The sequence below is a fragment of the Leuciscus leuciscus genome (genome assembly GCF_965113295.1).
Source record: "Leuciscus leuciscus genome assembly, chromosome: 2".
Lineage (NCBI taxonomy): Eukaryota > Metazoa > Chordata > Actinopteri > Cypriniformes > Leuciscidae > Leuciscus > Leuciscus leuciscus.
The window spans coordinates 6,787,052-6,807,680 of record NC_138726.1 but is presented as its reverse complement, the minus strand read 5'-3'; the positions used below and the strand labels follow the sequence as shown (position 1 = coordinate 6,807,680).

The window sequence follows — 20,629 nt, the reverse complement described above, 5'->3', positions numbered from 1 at the left end:
ATCTTAATTATTCCAAACTTTTCTGACCGGTAATGAAAGCACAAATTATCGGCCTAACAATTGGAGTGAAAATTTTATTGAAAAATACAATGCAATATTTTTTTTTTACTTTCCACTTAAATTGTTAGGTTAATAATATGATAATTTTGTAATAAATTAGAACATGCAATAAAACTGTGAATCCAATACAGTGATGTTCACTGCGATAACAGTAATAACAGGTCATCCTGCAATAATGACACTGAGAGTGAATATTTGCGATGTAGTGGTCATAATTAATTATCACAAACAATAAAAGAGTTCAAATATTTCTATATTTACTGGATAAAAACTGTGACCACAGAACCGTGGTACAAACCGAACCGTGAGACATTGGAAACCATCACCCCCCTACAGTGAACACAGAACATGGGAATATAAAGCAGCCCACGCGCTCACACACAGATCCACAGATAAGAAAGCATGTTAAAAGATTCTTCAGAGCTATAAAGCCATTGATCTTAAGAGGAATGTGCTAGCACTAAAGACGGAAAGTCTGAAAAGAGCGAAAGCCTCCAGCGCAGAGAACAGGAGATTATAATGTTTAATATCGAGTGCAGAGTGAATGAGAAGTGAATTTAATGTTATATATTATCTTGCAGCTACATTTCTAATAAACTGCATTGTGTCAGTCGGGAACAAGGTTTAAGTAATGTTAACTTTCTTTTTTTTGCTGTGTGTAATGTTCTCATTTTAAAAGCTCCAATCAAGGTCACCAAACTGAGCTGAAACAGAACAGATGAACGCATTAGAGAAAAGTGCCTGAAGGACATCACTTTCTCCTTTACACATCCTCCTTGTTATTTTCACAAGGAGGCTAAAGGCGATTTCTGAATGTAGAGTTTAAATAACTCAAGGAATGTCTGTGCATAGACACATTTCTGAAACTGTTAATTTAATTAACGGAGCTAAAGTGTGTATGCCTAATTTCTACAAAGGCAAACATTCCACGTGCTTATTGTATAGTGTGCATGGCCATATCAGGATGGAAGTCCTGCCACTGATCATGTTAAACAACCAGTGCATTGGAGCAGAACTGCATTGAAAAGAGTGAAAAGTGGGCATAAGCGGAGGATGAACATGCTGGGAGTCATGGCTCACGTATGAGAGAGTGAGAGCTGGCTTAGAGAGAGGCAGAGAGACTCAGAGCTCAAGCAGGTGTTTAGCAGCTGCTATACGGTGACGGCGACACGTTGATGCACAGTCAAGAGCACTGAGGACTCGTACTTACCATGCTTGTCACCTAAATGCAAACAAACAAGGTTACATTGTCAATTTTCAATTTGCACTTTTTGGCAAGTTAATTCAAACAATTTATGAGTGTGCTGAGAGACTTGTGACAAGTTCACAGATTTATAGATCCGATTCACGGATTAATTCCTGCTGAAAGACCAGCATAAATTGTGTTTTGGATGTCAGGATTCTTAAGTAGTTTAATATGGTTAGACAGATTCCACCAAGCTTCACCAGCTAACACCGTGTTCACACCAGCCTGGTATAGCATGTTGTGACATGCAAATATAGGCTGCTTCAAATAAAATCAACGGAGCTGCATAATTTTGACATGGTGCACTATGATAATTTTATTCTAACTTTCCGTCTAAAATGGAATGATTTTATTTACAAATTTCATATCATGAATTGATGAGTATTAAATATATTTCTGTCATGACAACTCTATGAGAGATTTGCATGGTAATAGAGATTGGCATGGTAATAGAGATTGGCATGGTAATGGGTATGGCAATGTTAATGTATTTGGTATTGGCGGAAAAGATCGGAATAGACGCTGCTGCTGTACCGAGACTTGCTACTGTCAATACATTCACAGACACAGCTGTGAGCATCTAAGACATGCTGAATACATGAAATAACCCCCATAGCAGATGTATACAGGTGGAGCTGGGGAAGGTGGAGGGTTTCAGAAAACTGCAGACTGCTAAAAGCAATGTTGAATGTTGAGCCGCAGCTCATTGGCCGCTGATGCAAAAGCAACCAATCAGATGTTCAATGTAGATAATGATTTGATCGCTACCAAATTAGTTAAAGACTGCCTGCGCCATCTAGAGTTTTATCTCAGAACTAGGTATTCACTACTTAAACTTTTGACTGTTGCTTGTGACCACCTCTATATGAATTTTAAACATATTGAAAATTGTTTCGCTAACCTCAACAGTTCGTCTCTATACGCATGTATTTTTGATAAGATTAAAGGAACACGCTGACTTTTTGGGACTTTAGCTTATTCACCGTACCCCCCAGAGTTAGATAAGTCCATACATACCCTTTTCATCTCCGTGCGTGCCGTAACTCTGTCTGACGCACCCAACGCTAGCCTAGCTTATATACAAATCACAACATGTAAATAGGAAAATGTTGGCGTTATTTTGTCACTTATTGGGAGCAGTATGCTAGCTGGAGCTGTTTACCTCCAGTCTTTGTGCTAAGCTAGGCTAGCGGTGGGTGCGTCAGACAGATTTACGGCACGCACGGAGATGAGAAGGGTATGTATGGACTTGCTGTATCTAACTCTGGGGGATACGCTGAATAAGCTAAAGTCCCAAAAAGTCGACGTGTTCCTTTAAGAAGGAAACAAATAAAGCAATTTTATTTAAAAGTCTTAACTTAGGGTGCGTTTCCCAAAAGCATCGTTAGCCAACTATGGTTGCATATTCCATCGTTATCCAACAATTACGAAACGACAGTCCCAACGAACATTCGCAAAAATAATAGCAAACTTGTGTGGTTGAATATACAGCTCTCGTCCTGTGCTTAGAAGCATATAGTTTCTTGTTGTTAAGACATGCAGACTTACATAGTTCATGCTTTTGGGCACAATAAGCAAGCTAACATGACATTCATTTAAATTTATATATATATATTAGCGTATGAATAATCAGTGCCGTTCATGTGTATGACGTTAGAGGGATCCCACAATGAATCAATAAAGCAAAATGACAGGGATCAAAAATAGTGAAGTGTATGTCAAATAAATACTGCATGTTAACATGATTATTATTTTTATTTTTTATCACAGCTTTTTGTTGTTTGTGTAAATGAACTATAATATGACATTATCACTACACCATCTGTGCATGATGTCATTAATGACAGTCCTATATTGTTGAACCAACTTGGCTAAAACGACAGAGGTGCGATCATGTTACTACAGTTTTGGGAAACTATATTTAATTTCTCTAATGATGCCTCATACTATAATGGTAGTTAAGCAGCGAGTTGAACGAAGCAATTTAAGTCGCCATCAGCTGGTGAACAGGGTGTTGCTGACCAGTATAGAACTAGTTCTAACCATCATAAACTAGAATTGAAACTGATGCTGGTCTTTTCATCAGAGATATAACACAATGACTGAATAAATGTCATTTTTATTTGATAAATGTGATTTTAGTGGTATATTCCCCATGATATGCTAAGCCCTCTGAAGTCACACTGCACATGCTAATAGTAAAACCAAGATTAAGGACTCAGTGTGAGTGCTGGTCAAGCAGATGAACTACAGAAAGCATCTTTAGGAAAGATTTATAGCTGATAATATGGCAGTTTGAGATTACTGTGGCTAGGGTTTCATTACAGACCAGCTCAAAGAGGGGCACCATAATGACAGTCATTTCAGTCAACATGTCTCAGATAAGAGCACACTGGGCAGGTTTACTATAATGCTACGCTGCAAATGGCAGGAGGGAGCTCAAATTCTTCCCTGCTCCTGATTTCTAATTTGCTTTAGATGAGAGTAGACAGAGACCCATACAAAAGCTGGCTGTTTTTACTCAGGCAGACGCCAGTGTCCCTGAAAGACCAGCCATTCATGGCGGAAATGCACACAGACGCTCCACTAGGCACACACACACACACACACACACACACACACACACACATACACTCGCACACAAATGGGGGAGTCATTAATCTATCTGAGTAAACTGGGAACTGTGGAAAAGTGTGCTGGTCAAAAGGAGTTAGTCATCACCTCACAAAAAGAAAGAGAATGAAACAGAAGGAGATAGAGAAGTCAGACCAACCTCAAGGTCTTTTCAGTAAACACAGATATTAGGAAATGACCCTTGCAGATGTATCTTAAATGACAGGTCAATTTATTATCAGATTATCCCTTCCACAAAAGGCCCCTTTTTTTCTGTAAGCCGCAGCCTTTGTGGATGAGATGCATTTGATGTAAGGTGATTATATGCAGCACACTTTGCTGTTTACATGGCTGAATCACACAGGGGGGGTGTTTAGAAATGGTAGGAGAGAATGTGGTGGGTGGGTGGGGGGTGGGGGGGGGGGATGATTTCAGTAGTTTCATTAATGCAGCATGAGGAAAGCGTTTGACGGCCAGTGGGTTATTGAAAAAAAAGCCAAGAGAAAGAGCGAGAAGAGAGGGGAACGCCACAAAAAGCATCTGAGCGACGGCCCTAATGGGGCTCTTTGGGCCAGACTTCTTGTGCAGAGCGTTTTGGGAAGAACAGATGACCTCATTAAACTTCAGAAGAGATAAAGGCAAAGCAGCGCTGGTTTTACTCTAGACTGTGCTCTTCCTGTAGTCATGTGGCCGCTCGTGTTGTTTAAGCAGTGACCAGAATCCAGCTGAACTCTGACCTCCAGCTCTCAGCCACTCTCACCAGCTGAAGCTTACTGCCAGCATGAGACACTCCACACACTCCACACACACACACACACACACACATGCAAACACGACACAGAGAAATGCATTCATGCGACCAGCAAAGTGCATTGTGCTTTTGAGGCTTTCTTTTGTCATACAATGGTTTTCAAATTTGTACATCTTTAAAGCAGTTCCTTCTCTCATTCTGGTTTAATTTGCAGAGGCAACTATAAGCCATTCGAAGGTTGATTTCCGGAAAATGTAAACACTGTGACTGTGTCACTATCAAAACATCCTGAATCATTGACAGTAACACTGAATCAACCAATGGCGTTAGTTTGGAGGGAGGGCTAGATGTTTTCCTGACCAATGGCAGACAGCGGGACTGTTTAGGAAATCTTAGGAACCTTAGGGTATGTTTACACGACAACAATGCACTAAAAAATTAAAATAGCGTCAAAACGATCCCCGTTCACATAGATCTGTGAAAACGATTAAAAAACGCTGTGTTCTGCTGCCAGGCCAGTAGATGGCGATATCACTTAGTAAAGAAACACTACGCGCCAACATACTGAACACGTAATGCTCATGCGCATGACGTCACCGTTTTCACAAAACCACGTTTTTGTAGTTTACACTGAGACGATAAGGTGTGATATTGCAGTTTCAAAAACGTGCACTTTGAAAACCCGTTTTCAAAAGTTGGCATTTTCAGGCCCACAAAACGCCGTTGTCGTGTAAATAAAAGGCCAAAATGCATAAAAAGTTTTCCGTTTTTAGTTGAAAACAGCCTCTTAGATTATTTTCACAATTGTGCAATTCTTTTTATTTTGTGACAGATTACAAACTTCACTTTTCATATTAAACTTTTATATTGTAGTTGGACACAAATTAGAGATGTTAAAAATTCAGTGAACTTAAAGTAAATAATATCCGGACTGGTTAGTAAAAAAAACATGCGCAGATAATCAGAGGTTTTTATATGCGTTTATTCTAATGCATGTGGAGCTCTTATAATGTAATAAATGCTTATTTATCTAAAAAAAAAAAAAAAAAAAAAATCCATTTAGTCATTTTATACCTACCATAAATTCATTTATAATTTAATATATTTTATAGAATATTTACCACTAAGATGGAACCTAAAGATTTAGTTTGTGAACTTCTAAAAATTCTGTCCCCAAAATTACAGGGATAGAAAACTTGAATTTACAAAACCTCAGTTCCAAGCCAGTGAGCAGCACAATTTACTGCATTATGGAACAAACTTAATAGTTGCCTTTTCTCTCCAGAGCTATTGAAGTTCACATCCATATTAATTTCCAAAGCATATGCCTCTTTTCAGGTTTGTGGCATGTGCCAACCGTTCCTGCACCCCTGCTATATTTAACCAGGAGTCGGCGTGGGACCTGTAGCGTTAGACTCAGAGCACACGCACTTCGTGGTCAGTGAAACACAGAGGAGAAGACGGCCACTGATGAGCATGAAAGGAGGAACGCACATCGGGGACGGAGTACAGGCGTTGAATTATGTATGTTAAACAGGCCGTCACATGCGAGGGATCTAGGTTACAGGAATTAGAGCAACAAGGCATTCACAGGAAACAGGAAGTGAGACGCATGGCAACCACAAGCCCAAAAGCAGAAAAGCGCATACCTTTAGCTTGGAATGAAATTCACGAGATTTCCTTCTGGCAAGAACCTGAATGTGACTAGACACCTGCGGGGTAGGGGAGGGGAGGAAAACAAAGGAACAGCCTGTAACCATGGCGATGAAAAGCCCCCCTGCAACTGGGCAGAGCCAGACGTACCTTGATGGCAGCTTGGATTTCTCGAACTTTCTTTCTTGCTAAGACCTGTATGTGACTAGACACCTCCGTTTTTCAAAACAAAACAAGAAAAGCAAAAAGAAAAGAAAGCAATCAAGAATTACAGACATTTTTAACAAGTCAAACATTTGAGGACGGCAGCCCAGCACACCGGCCCGCTCACCTCCTCATTTAAGTGAGCTGATTAAGGAGTATGCAGGCTTCTTAAGCACATTAAGACAGAGCAGATGTGATCTTCTGTGTACAGAATGAGAATGGCCACGTCTAGTATTCTTCGGGGAGGGTAATGCGAGGGCCCCGGGGCCCTTTAGCCGCTGCTCTGCATATTCCACCAAGTCAGAGTTCTGTTTGTGAATTATGTACTAATGGTGTATTAATAGTGCTGTGAGGTGGGAGGTTGTGTGATGTTGTAATGAGGCTCTGCTCCGAGGGGTTACGTGGAGAGCGTTCCTCGTCTTAATCAGGCCAATCACGCACAAGTGGCTTTTGAGCGGGCCTCGCGCTCGACGCGGAGTATTAATGAGGTCGCCGGTCTCCGGAGGCCCGCCGCTCTCAACTCTCACGGCAAAGTCACATTTACACATATCTCAGCAGCACAAGTGCTCCTTTGACCTTTCCAAATTAATTACAACAATCACTTCAATGGTTCAGGCTTTGCCAAATGAAATTACAATGGGATTGTTGTGATGTTTCAGCGTTCGGGTCGATTTCTGGGCTTTTCACTTTGCTGGGAATTTTTTGAGATGTCAACCAGATTTTTTTATAATATTGCCCGCATAGGTTTGTGCCATTTCTTCCATTATAAATCGTTAGGAAATCACTTTATGTAAATGCATGTTCTGAGTTAAATACAACGTTAGGTCTGTCAACACTATTTGGGGCATGCTGTCGATTACAAAAGCTAATTATTACAATTCAGCCCTCAGTTTGTAAATCCAAATGTAAAAAGTGTTCACTGCACTTTGCACTTTTCAAACTACTAATTGTAGGAAATGGGCTATACCAGGTGTACAGGGTGGTCACTTATAGACTATGGTCATTATTCAAATATATTAGGCTAAAGGTTCAGATATACTTCAAGCGAAATCGAAGACCGGACTGATGTGACGTCATTTTCGAACAAAATCAGGCCGAACATAATTGTAAATTATTACCAATATTTGATTGCTGAATGCAGTAATTGATCAATCAGAATCAATTATTTTAGCGAGTTATATTAGTGAATTTATCAAACATCATAATTCAATGCAATGTAAGGCTTTGGGTGGATAGAGAACAAGGCAACTGTTTAATTATATTATTTAATGGTCTTAAAACAGTGTGATAATTGTAAGAGATATTCTGCAAATGTAGTGGTTTACTGTAAGGACTGAAGGATCAGAGAGCGGCCTAGACACTATATAACCTGGAATATTGACATATCTCATTTAAAACAAGAGGATGTCGTGTATCATGTTCCCTGTCCGCTGTATCTGATAAGAGCTTTGAGACATGGCCCTCGAAGCACAGCCCACTGAAGTGTTAAAGCTGCACCAACACATAAATGACAAATGACCATGACAAATTACACAACAGTCAAATGGAGAAACAGATTTATGGATTTAAACAGACATTTCAGTTCTGAACAAGTCATCATTAAAATTGTGTTAGCTAATGTGTGAGTGAATGTGTCTTGACAATAAGCTGTAGTTCAGTGGCGTGTTCGCATACAGCTGAATGAAACATCTGCCGGCTGAGCCCAGCGTTCAGGGTCCGTCTCTTCAACAATCGCATTAGCGTTCTTGCGCCCAGCCTGATCATGCTGCAAAGCTCCATGCTTCTTCATGAGTGGCTATGTGTGTGTGTGTGTGTGCGTGCGCGTGCATGGTGGTACAATCTTACATATGTGTGTGAGAGTAGGGGTGGGCAATAAAGAAACATCTCAACCTAGATGCACAGAAAGAACAACAGGTGTCCCTCAAATGCCTGTTTCAATCCACAGGCCAAAGCAGCACATATTTTTTCAGTGTTCTGAAAAGTGTTTTTCATATATTTATAACACAATCACAAAATGTGATCGCACAAAATACTTGTGCAAACTATTCATTCATTGTTTGAAAAGCACATCTTGGCTTTTCAAGGCACACATAATATCTATTCAGTAAATCTTACTGAATACAGATATTTTCAATAGTTCACAGCTACAGTTAGGCGTTTTGGTCAAGTTGTCAATTTTATAATATTTTAATATACTTTTATATACAAATTAACATAGTAATATATTTATTTTAGTGCTGTCAATATAAAAAAAAAGCAGTTAATCATAGCATATTTTTTCTGTAATTAATTGTGATTAATCACACCTAGCATTAAAGTTTTTAATATATTTTTATATTGTAATAATTTCACATTTAAACTCCAAATGAATGTAGAAGCAACATAAAGAGAACAAAATAAATATTTGTTTAATGGCATATTTTTATGAATGAAGGCATCACTGATACCAATGTCTCGATGAAATTGTTTTTGTTTTTTTCTCAATTTTAACCATTAATTATAGCCATTCAGCATTACTGTATAATTGGAAGCTATAATTTTAGTTATTAGGCTTTATACAACTTTTCATTTATGTGAACTTTAAACAATCTTCACATAAACCCATTATAATAATAAATGTCACATTTACCTGTGCCCTTCAATATATCAGGACTCAATTTCTTTTTTTTTAGCTAGATTTAACAGGCATGATATATAGCCTACAGAAATTGACTAAAGTTATCAAACACTTCACAGTCTTCACTGAGAAAATCATTAATCCTTATTAAAGCTACAAAAGTTATTCAGTCAAGAGCAGTGAGTGTTTTTCTCTTTTTCTTTGATTAACATTAATGAGGTTTATTAGGCTGCTGTCACTTTAAGAGCTGAAGCACATGATGCAGATCTGACGCGCATCCCATTTTCTCACAACTCTACGCTAATTTAAGACTTAATTTAACTCATTTAAGACTCTGCTTGTGAGGATGCTCTCTTTTGTGTCTTATCGAGCTGGAATGGTTTAAAAGCATCTGCATGAATAAGAGCGTGATCATATAATGTAGCGCTGCCAAAATATGACAGGAAATATGTTGCGTTAAACTGAAAAAATTAATTGCATGCTCTAATTTTGACAGCACTAAATATTACATTATATTCTAATAATATGATATCATGATATCAATTTTAAGGATCCCATAATATGCATTTTTCCTTATATCGCCCACCCCTAAGTGGATGTCTTTATTGTGTGAGCTGTAAGTTCTCTCTCTGCAGAAGCTCGGATAGCAGGCACATTCAACAGGACTGGCCTTCCCCCATTTAGTGGCATGCATGCAAGACCACGGATTCTCTTACCTGTTTCCGTGTCCTTGTCTTCCCAGTTCTGAGTTTAATGTATCTGGCAATCAACTCATTCCGACCTAGGGAAAGACAAAAAATGAGATGTGTTAAGGTCAAATGTGTGGAGATGTAATGCTGTAAATTCAATTACCCAAATCAAAGCAGAAATTTCAATTGTTCCCACTATGTCAGCGACATGTAACAATCTTTAGCCCAGTGAATAAACAAACACGCCTAATTTAAATGAAAACTTGGCTGTGAGTGCCATTACCATGAAAATAGCCCAACAAATCCACAGCTTTTCAATTTAATCTAATTTATTCCCAATTTCTTCAAAGCCTCATGCTATGAAAAGAAACAGATCCAGACATTCATATGGTTACAGCACGTAATGACAGAGAACATATTCATTTAACACACTACTGTTCTCACTAAATAATAATTAAAGCATGGTTTTGTAGTGATCTCCAATTAATGGCAGCTCTACACATTCTTGCGCCCTCGGCACTGCTCTAATTACTGATGCAAGGCACAATGACCCCTGCTTAGCCTTTTCATATGTTAATAACATACCGCCACCCCAAAACTATTACGCAAATTATAGGTAAGGAGCCACTCTAATTATGTGTCCAGCTGTAGCCAACGGTTGCCATAGAGCCCCATTTTTTTTAATTCAGGGCCATGTACTAAAACTAGCTTTTTAAACAGGCAAGCGCAAAATTGATGTAGCTACAATTTACCACGTGTCCACCCAATTTACGTTGGAACAACAATAAACTTATATTTCCACAAAATATAATTAGCATAAAGTAAAAAGAATCGAACACATGTATATGTGAATATACACACACAAACATATATACACACACACACACACACACACACACACACACACACGCACATACATACATCTTTTTTTTAAACCATAGATGCAAAAAATCCCACTTTATGTGTGAAATTTGCATCGCATTTGGAGGCTATTATGTGGATAAAAGATGGAAATCCTCTCGATTTTGAACAGGAACTCTGTCCCCTCTTGAAATTCACTCCCTGGACTCAGTCCCACCTGAGTCCAGCCTTTTATGAATTTTTCTGGCCTCTGATTAGCAGGGAATGGGAATGACCTGAACACAGCGAGACTTGAACTCATAAAAGCCATATGAACACCACTGCTCAACATGTAACTTACAACCAGGCCATGGCTCCATCAAAGCACATGCTAAAATTAAAGGTAGACTTGTCGAGGGGAAAAAAAGATGAGTTGAGGAGGTGAGGCAGCAGATGTGTTCTGGGTGTGGAGTGGGGTGACTGGCCATGGCGGAGGCTGGGCTGAGGTCTGTTGTTTGTGAAATGGGCACACACTGAGATGGCAAAGCCGCATCATCCACCTGCTGTGCGCTGGGCTCGCCGTGTTCAGGTGGGCTGGGTAATCTCCTGAGCTTCTGCTATTAGGCACACCTGTCGTGTGAAAGGGAATCTCTTTCTCACTCACCTCCTCTCTCTGACATACCAGTAATTTGCTTTTCTCTCAGTAAAATCCTCGTGAGTTTTAAAACCAATAGGAACCATAAAGAATGAATCGGACCTGCTGATATCAGGTCTTTTTTTGCACGTCCTGTCTGCGTTTTTACAGAGACCCGCACATGACATGCCGGAAAAAAATATGTATATCTTGGCCACGAATTAACAGTTCGTTCCCATGACTTACTAATACATCAGCACGTTCTACTAAATCATACGCACAAAATAATGATTATTTCCCTTGTTTTACTAAATCGTGGCCACATTGTAATAATTTGTTCCCTCATGTTGATTTAACTAAAACAAGTGATTTACTAAACTAAAGGAACAAATTATTATAGTGTGCACATGATTTTAAAACAAGGGAACAAATTAGTGAATCATGGCCATGATTTACTAAAACGAGAGAACGAATTCTTAATTCTTGGCTATATGTCCGCATGTCATGTGCAGCTGACTCAACTGACTAAATGATTTATGCAAATGAGGTAATGACCATCATTTGTATGCCGCTATTCCCAATCTTTCTGGCTAGTTATGAAAAGGTGCTGAAGACTAACACAATATGTTATACTTTACTGGGACTGTACTGCATCGCCATACCTGAATAGTCTATTTTAAATAAATTTTAAAAAATGCTTGTTTATACTGCACAACTGGATATGATCCATGATAATTACTTATTCAGAAATTCTGCTTCTTTGATCAATAATTTTTTTTACATAAACTTTTCCTGTTTTTAGACTTGAATAATAGCACATAAAACGGTTTATAAATTTGCCCTACATTTTCTACAAAAACACTTTGCATAAAGTCGCATTGTGACGTACTTCCGAGGACAATGGATTATTGGGGGTATAAAATGTAAGGTTTTATTAATTGGTTGTTGACTATTGAGATGTGGGTGCCGCGTTGCACTCAAAAGTGGAGGCAGATGAACCTGAGCTTGTAAGGAGCGGGGTTTAAGTGGATTAAATGATTGGAGAAGTCCTGCATATGTCACAAGAGAGAAATCTGTCATTCTCACCAGAAGAACCAGTTATCAAATTTTGATTAAACAGTATGAGGTCAAAACATTAAAAAAAAAAATAATAAAAAAAATGTATACATGGATGAATCGTTCACAACAAGATCACAATAAGATGCATTTAGAACATAGAAGAATTTTTATTTCATGCCAACTAGACCTATGAATTTATCATCAATGTCGAAAAAAATCTGAGAAAGCCCCAATCAGGCACTGATTTCTTTTAAAGTCCAAACTCTGGAATTACCCACAAACCATGTACATGTGTTGCTAGCAATTTGTGAGATGTCTACATGATAAAAATAAAAACTCCCTCTACAAAGGCCTTGTCCTAACAGGTGTGTAGCGCTCCCCCAACATAGCCTGAAGCCAATGAGTGTGCGATTCCAACATGCGTGCTTGATGCATGTGTGGGCTGAATGGATGGACAGCTCTCTTTCTTCACGTAGGCCTTTCTGTTAAGGCTATAACAACGGCGGGAGATCATGTGACCTCCAGGACAAATAAATAGCATCTGGGGATTTTCAGTTCTAGCCCACCTCCTCAGCATGCCAACACTGTAATCTCTCCCAGATGAAGCCAGGGCCTCGCCACTTTCAATAATTCACACACTGTGTACACATAACATGACAATAAGGGCATTCATGCAGACGCCTGATTCCTAGATCAAAGCTCACAAACGGCCAGCTGTAAGCATGCTTACTGCTGAATAATTCATTCTTTTCACCGCCTTGAAAAAACCCCTGCTCAGCGGGACTTGGGCAGCAAGCTTTCTTTCCTGTGTTAGCCGTGCAAAACAACGTTGGCAGAAAGAAAGTCAAAAAAGAGGGTAAGGACACACTGGAGGTCCTGAAACCTTAGGAGACAATCTGCCCCCCATGACATTAATAAGAAAAAAATAAATACATTGCATTTTTAAAGTAATATGTGTTACAGTTTTATTCTAAAATAATGTGAACAGGTGCCCTGCATGTGATTGGACTATGAAACCCCAATTTGCCAAAGAAACTCGTATTGTTATTATTTTGTGATTTGACAAATCAATAAGAATATCTATGAATGATAATAATACAAGTTTTTTAACAGTAGATGATTAAAATTTCGATATAAATTTTACAGCTTTGGGCTGTTTAAGTTAGTTCAGTTAACAAAAGTTTTATTTTAACTGACTTTTTACAAAACTGGTGAAATGCATCAAACCCCTGTCAATAAAAGTGTTTGAAATGACATAAAAACTGAATCTGACATTCTTTGCTTTGTGTGAACAGGTCCATATGAATGTACCAATTCGATTTAAAGTCTTGTCCATGGTGGATATTCATGGGGGAATATATTCATTCAGCAGTGTGGTGTACACGAGGAGGAGGACGGCAGGGCAGGGGGTGGGAACAGGGAGGATGTGAACTCTTGAAAGAGTTCTCCAGATGTCAGTCAAAACAGTAGGGAAAGGATTAGGTATTTATGGTCTGACTAAAAAGCAGAGCACAGAGCAAGAAGAAAACCGTCCTCTCAAGGAAAAGCCTTCCCTTAATTTCAAAGACAGTAGAGTCCATATCAATAGTTCCTAAAACAGATGAAGCCACTCAGTGGGACCTGCCGGTACCCCTCTTTCTAGGATTGTCCCCCAGCTGACTCTTCATTCAATTAGGAATGCATCTCCGCCCTTTGCGCCAACTCCCTCAGAGGAAAGGGGAGCGGACTCCCTCCCCACTCCCTACTGAGAGCTGTCAGCACTCCCACCTCAATTTAGACACTAACTCATCCTCCCCTGCTTAGACTCCTCAGATATGCACCGACAGACTCTGGCCATTGAAGGCTTTCTCTGAATAGGGTGTGTCTTTGATAGCTGCTCAGTCTGGAGCCGAGGTGTGACTGTAGCTGTACGTAGCTAAGCCAGAGAACAATTAACAGTCTTGGTACAAGAGTTCACCCTCTCAATGCATTCATCCATCCCTTGGTTCCTGCATCCCCTTTTTAAACTGATGAGGTTTACACAGCTGCTGCTTTGCTCCCCCATGACTCCCCACTGCAGCCCACTTTACCACACATTCACTCTCACCTTGCAATGCTGCATCACACTTTTTTTTTTATTTGGATGAGGTTTCATTACCTCAACTGGGCTGCTCTCAAACAACTTGGCACAACATTTCCTCAGTGTTTTATGGCTGTTTCTCAGTATTGCCAAAACACCCTAGCAGCAGTGAACTTTCAAATTACTAATCACCATTAATGTGTCAAGACTCAATATCTTATCTCAGCCCACAACGACATCCCTCATCTTAAAAATGTATATCAAATGTGCCTTGTACATTGTCTACTTTGTGTAATTACCTCTCTACTGCAAGAAAAGACCAGTGGGCCATAAAGCTCTGCTGAAAGGAACAGTTGGTCCAAGCTGATCGTTTATCCTCATTAGATGGTCCAGCTTAGATGGTCCTCATTAGATGGTTTAAAACTGCAGAATTCAGTTATGTCCAAACAATTAACATTGAGCACCTTAAGCAGTTAACGACAGGTCCAACCCAGCACTCATTAGCTAGTTGATCAACTGGACCAACTACTAGACCATCTTGGTCAAGCTGGTTAGAGTTTGTACACCACATTGGACCAGCTGCTATGCTCCAAAAACCAGCTTTTCTGCCTTAAACTGATATGACCTGGTTACTACGGCAGGGTGAAGCAACACGTGTAAACTCCGAACTCCTCACAGTTTAACTGGGGTAAAACCATCACCAGCCCTTACATTGGCATCCCCTGTGCCCTTCAAAGCACTCTGCAGAAGTTTCAAGCGTGTCTAGGTGATTGATTAACTGGACTATTAGTTGTTGGAACTAGTTTCGACCAAATTGATCAAGCTGGTTAAAGCTGGTAGACCACCTTGGAACAGCAACAAATCAGTTTTCATGTCCCAGAAATAAGCTTGACCACCTTTAGTTGGTGTGAGCAGTGTTTTTCTCGCACGTGGCACACCTCCTTACAGGTCTAACTAGGATAAAACCATCACCAGCCCTTGCATTAGCATTCTCTCAGCCCTGGAACAAGTTCAATCTGGTCAAGCTGATTGATTAACTAACTGGACTATCATTTGGTGGACTTGCTGTTGACCTGGTAGACCATCTTAATCAAGCTGGTTAGAGATGGTAGACCACCTAGGAACAGCAAAAAAACAGCTGTCCCAAAAATGAATTTGAACACCTTAGGCCGGTTCTTTTTTTCTAGCAACATGTGGCAGTGTCCTCCTCCTTAAAGGTCTAACTGGGATGAAACCATCAACACCGGCCCTTCCATTAGCATCCTCTCAGCCCCTCACAGATAGCACTCCACAGGAGCCAAAGAGCCTCTGCAGCAGGAGTGTGTTATATCATTTAAAAAGACAGCATAAAATTGCCATTGATTCCACACCGAGGGGGTGAAGCAAATAAAGCCCCATCATCCTTCCTGCCAGCATGTCATAGCAAAGATGATTTAATCAAAGAAAAATCCTGCAGCTCGGCTCAGACCCCATGCCATAAACATTGTCCTCATTTATAGTTATAGCATATTAAAGCCTTTTAATGGCTTCGGTTATGTTCTTTGATTGCTAAAAACACATCACATTTTTTTCTCAGAGCATTTTAAAGCACTCATTTCCTGTTGTACCACATTTGTTTAACGCAGGCCTGACCGCACTCACATCTGGCCAGTTGGACAACGATGAAATCAGTGGATGCTGGACCGTGGCCATACAGTCAGTCAGCAGCTAGAGATTTCTCACATAAAAGCTCACTTCAATGGCTTCACCCCATCCAAATCTAGCATTAATCCTCAATAGGCCACAAGTTTTGATTGTTCTTAACATTCTTTCCTGTGAGATTTCAAATGTGTGCAGTAAAGCATTATACTTGAACATTGCTGTTCTTTCGAACAAATGACTTTTATGAGGCACGTATTTAAATCAATTAGATTTTTTATTTATTTATGCAAACACAAACGATTGCTTTGAATCAATCTGCTAGTCAATATGAGTACACTCAATTGTTCAGTACTAAATTAACCCTGAATATATTTCATAACAATATATTTATGTATATATTTGATAGTGATTTGAACATTTACACTTTCACTCAAAATACACTCAATCCAAATCCATGTGGATTTTAATCATCCAACTGGGCGATATTATCAAATCTATTGCAAGTTAAAATACCCATAGGCAATTTTGTATATTTTTTGGGGAGTACATTTGAAGAAAGATATACATGCTTGGTAGCTAGTAATTTGGGGTAGTGTAGTTATTGAGTAGTACTTCTGTCACTATGGACAATATACCACAAAAGCATAAATTCTTTGGGTTTGATATTCCCCCGGTGAGACCTGTGGAGACAGCAGCCCTTCTCCTGTGTGCAGTACAAGACACAATGCCCCTGCTTCCCTGTCACGCGTGATAGATGACTCGAGGGTCTCCGGCCTCCATTAGCATCACAATAGACTAAACCAACAATATGGAGGCATTCACTCCAAGGGTCCCTGGCTTGGCTGGGCTGGGGGAAGGGCCAGAGTGGGGCAAAGGGAGGCAGGCAGGAAGCCTTTTACTCCCAAGAACAACAGCATTCAAGGAACACTGCTTGCTAGGAGGGGAACCCACATAGACAGGAGACAAAGAGCAAGATTTGTGCATTGGAAGTTGAGCAGGTGACACAGAACTAGATTCAAAAGCGCAAAATGAGGCACACAAAAGGATGAGGTTCATGCAAAAGTTTACCCAGCAAAGATTTTCAGGATTGTGACTAATTTCACAATTCGACAACTAATTTCTGAGTACATTCACAACTGAGAAAATATAGGCCTATTTCTTCAAAATAATAGTGAAAGCAAACTACAAAAAAAATCATTGACCACTCTACGTTAAGTGTAATAAGATTAGTAAATGTAAAAATATATTTACAAGAAACTAACGTTAGCTCTTACAAGAGAATGTGCCTAACCTTTATCTAGCAACTGAAATCGATTTAGAAGGCTGTTTATAAACACCTGAATCATGCAAACCAGTTGCCTTATTCAGGGGGTTTACATTTCCTCATTACAGGGTCATAAGTTACACTTAAACAAAGTTTCTTTACTGGCATTGTGGTTCCCAACCCTGGTCATGGATGGCCTCAACACATTTTATTAAGGGGCAGTTTACAAGACACCGTTTTGAACTAAAACCTACAAATCTTGTATGTGTTTTGGCCATTTTTAGTACATTGTTGTTGTGTAAACATACCATAAGCCCCCGATCACACCTAGCGCGTTTTTCAGGTTCGAAAACGCGAGGTACACAGCACTGCCCCATCACACAGAACGAGCAGTGCGCTGCGTTTTTTATGTTGCTAGGCAACCACTGAAACCGCTGTCCTGTCAGTCAAGTAAACGTCAAATCAGCCTTTTATTAACTTTATTTACTTTCTGTTAACATTGTGGTAGTTATGGTTCGTGAAGTCGTTAAACTCCTGGTAACCCGCGAGAGCACCACAAGTTTATCCTCCATCATCGCACGAGAGAGCGTTCAAGCAACTGTAGCTTTCATCACTAAAACGGGAGGCTCGCCTGTCCATTCAATCGATTGGACAGTGGAAAAAACGCGATGACGTCGGGCGCTTTTTCCGCTCGGAGTTGCTTTTTTTTTTTTACTTCAAAAACGCGAGGCCCAGCAGGCGCGTAAACAGCGCGCAGAACGCTCGCTGCCATAGGAAACCAATTGAAAATAGGCACCTCTCACTGCAAAAAAACGCGTCAGGTGTGATCGGCCCCTGAGTCTGTCTTATTTGACACTGGACTTGGGCTGTGTCCAAAATGATCCCCTGTACACTGATTCAGTATTCCCTACATTACTCCACGAATATAGTACACTTGAGGGAGTGAATGAAAACGAGTGAGTGAATTCGGACACTGAGTGCGCTGGAAGGGCTGCCGCTTTTGCATAGTTTGTGTTTGCTGTTTAATAATCATTTGAAACTTAGCAAACTGGCAGCTCCAGTAGTAATGAAAATATTTATCTTGAACTCTGTCATGGAAACTATGTATAAACCTTAATTAATCAATTTAATAATTAATTCAAAAATTATTTATACCTGTATGATATTATGCTGTACCCACATTGGACCAGTGGTGTGGAAAATGGATGGATGGATGATTCAGCTGCGGGCGCCATTTTCTGGTCAAACACGGGAATTAATTTGGTGCGCGACTCTCACAGTGCATTATGGGTATTCTCTAGCCGTTGAGCGTACATCGGTTGTACACTCGTTATTGCGGTGCATTGTGGGATTGAATGAGTGCACTCGATAGCGTCCATTTTGGTTTCGGACACCACTACAAATGGCTGTCCCTTCAAATAGTGCCCTATTTAAGGGTATAGGGGGCGATTTCAGACACAGCATTGGAGTCTTTACTAATAAGCTGATGAGCTGAGTCAGGTGTGTTTGATTAGGGAAACATTTAAAATGTGCAGTGCTGGGGATACTCCAGTCCCAGGGATGGGAAACACTGCCATTAAGAACATTTTACATGAATTGTACAAAATGCCCTTTGTAAGTGTCATAAGATTTTTAAATGTTCTTCACACTAAAAATTTTTCGGTAACACTTTATAATAACTGCACGCTATTAATCATTAGTTAAGCATTAGTAAACAGTTAATTCATCATTTATAAAGCATTAATAGACATTAACAAGCAGTTTATAAATACAGTTATAAATGCAGTATTCTTAATTTATAAGCATATCTATAATGTGTTTAATAATTGTGTTTTCATACTTAATTAATGATCAATTTATCATTTCTAAATGAAGTATTTCATTATTTACAAACCGGTTATTTAGGAGTTGTCAGTGGTTCATAAGATCACTTAGAAAGTGTAAGTAAATTATTAATAAACTGTTTAAATACATATTATTATTCAGACATATAGTAATAGTTACTTAGTGTGTTAATAAATGGTTTATTAACATGTATTTCTACTGTAATTCAGGGTTAATTCGGGTAGTTATAAAGCATTTAGTAGTGGTCAGTTCACTATGTTTGTGAGCTAATCTAAAGTGAGGACTAGTTATGCTTTGTAAAGCGTTTATAAAGAAGATTTAAAGGCTGTTCATATTTTTATGTTCTGTATCGCTGTGTTGTATTTGTTTACTTTTTCTGTTTAGAAGAAAACTGAGTCTTTAAATCTCCTTTATAAATGCTTTACAAAGCATAACTAGTCCTCACTTTAGATTAGCTCACAAACATAGTTAACTGACCACTACTAAATGCTTTATAACTACATTTACTTACACTTTCTAAGTGATCTTATTAGCCACTGACAACTCCTAAATAACCTGTTTGTAAATAATGCAATACTTCATTTAAAAATGATAAAGTGATCATTAATAAATTAAGAAAATACAATTATTAAACACATTATAGACATGCTTATAAATCAAGAATACAGCATTTATAACTGTATTTATAAACTGCTTATTAATGTATATTAATGCTTTATAAATGATGAATTAACTGTTTACTAATGCTTAACTAATGATTAATAGCGTGCAGTTATTATAAAGTGTTACCAATTTTTCCTTTAAGTATCTTCCACTGAACGGTTCTTTTGGGGAACCAAAAAAAATGGTTTATTCTATCACATTTAATTTAACCAAATTCGACATGCACTTAGCAAGACCCTGGCCTTTAAAGGTCAAAACACTGGCCTCTCACCCACCCTTTGACTCGAACAAGCTTAGAGTTCAAGATCATGCATTTTGCACTGTGACCTAATGAGTGTGTGTGTGTGTGTGTGTGTGTGTGTGTGTGTGTGTGTGTGTGTGTGTGTGTGTGTGTGTGTGTGTGTGTGTGTGTGTGTGTGTGTGTGTGTGTGTGTGTGTGTGTGTGTGTGTGTGTGTGTGTGTGTGTGTGTGTGTGTGTGTGTGTGTGTGTGTGTGTGTGTGTCTGTGTGTGTGTGTGTCTGTGTGTGTGTCTGGGATTGGGTTATTCTGCCGGGTCTGCCATCTGCCACCTGCTGAGAAAGCAAGACCTCCCTCACACACACATGCACATGCATCACCCACTTACCACACTCAGAAAGCCCCTTCATAGGAGAATGGAACAAGAAACAAGCTTTTCAAACCACGTCATGTCCACGTATTAGTGATGTTTGGTAAGGCAGGATTCAAGATGTGAACAAACAACCAACCCAAATTAATAAAAAATCTAAGCAAATTATGTACGGATAAAAGAC

The 20,629-nt window shown here is 39.3% G+C and overlaps 1 protein-coding gene across 7 annotated transcripts in view; it reads right to left on the bottom strand.

Annotated features, from left to right (window-relative positions):
* Nucleotides 1–20,629, bottom strand: part of tead1b (TEA domain family member 1b) — an 80,868-nt gene that overhangs the window by 12,343 nt on the left and 47,896 nt on the right. For 2 of the 7 annotated variants that reach the window (XM_082162063.1, XM_082162064.1), the window contains exons 4-7: nt 9,861–9,925; nt 6,474–6,536; nt 6,320–6,382; nt 1,271–1,282 (exon numbers count right to left, since the gene is read on the bottom strand). In XM_082162063.1, the coding sequence (XP_082018189.1) occupies nt 1,271–1,282; nt 6,320–6,382; nt 6,474–6,536; nt 9,861–9,925 (203 nt within the window). The remainder of the gene's footprint in view (nt 1–1,270; nt 1,283–6,319; nt 6,383–6,473; nt 6,537–9,860; nt 9,926–20,629) is intronic. The other 5 variants (XM_082162065.1, XM_082162066.1, XM_082162067.1 and 2 more) reach the window with 5 other exon arrangements.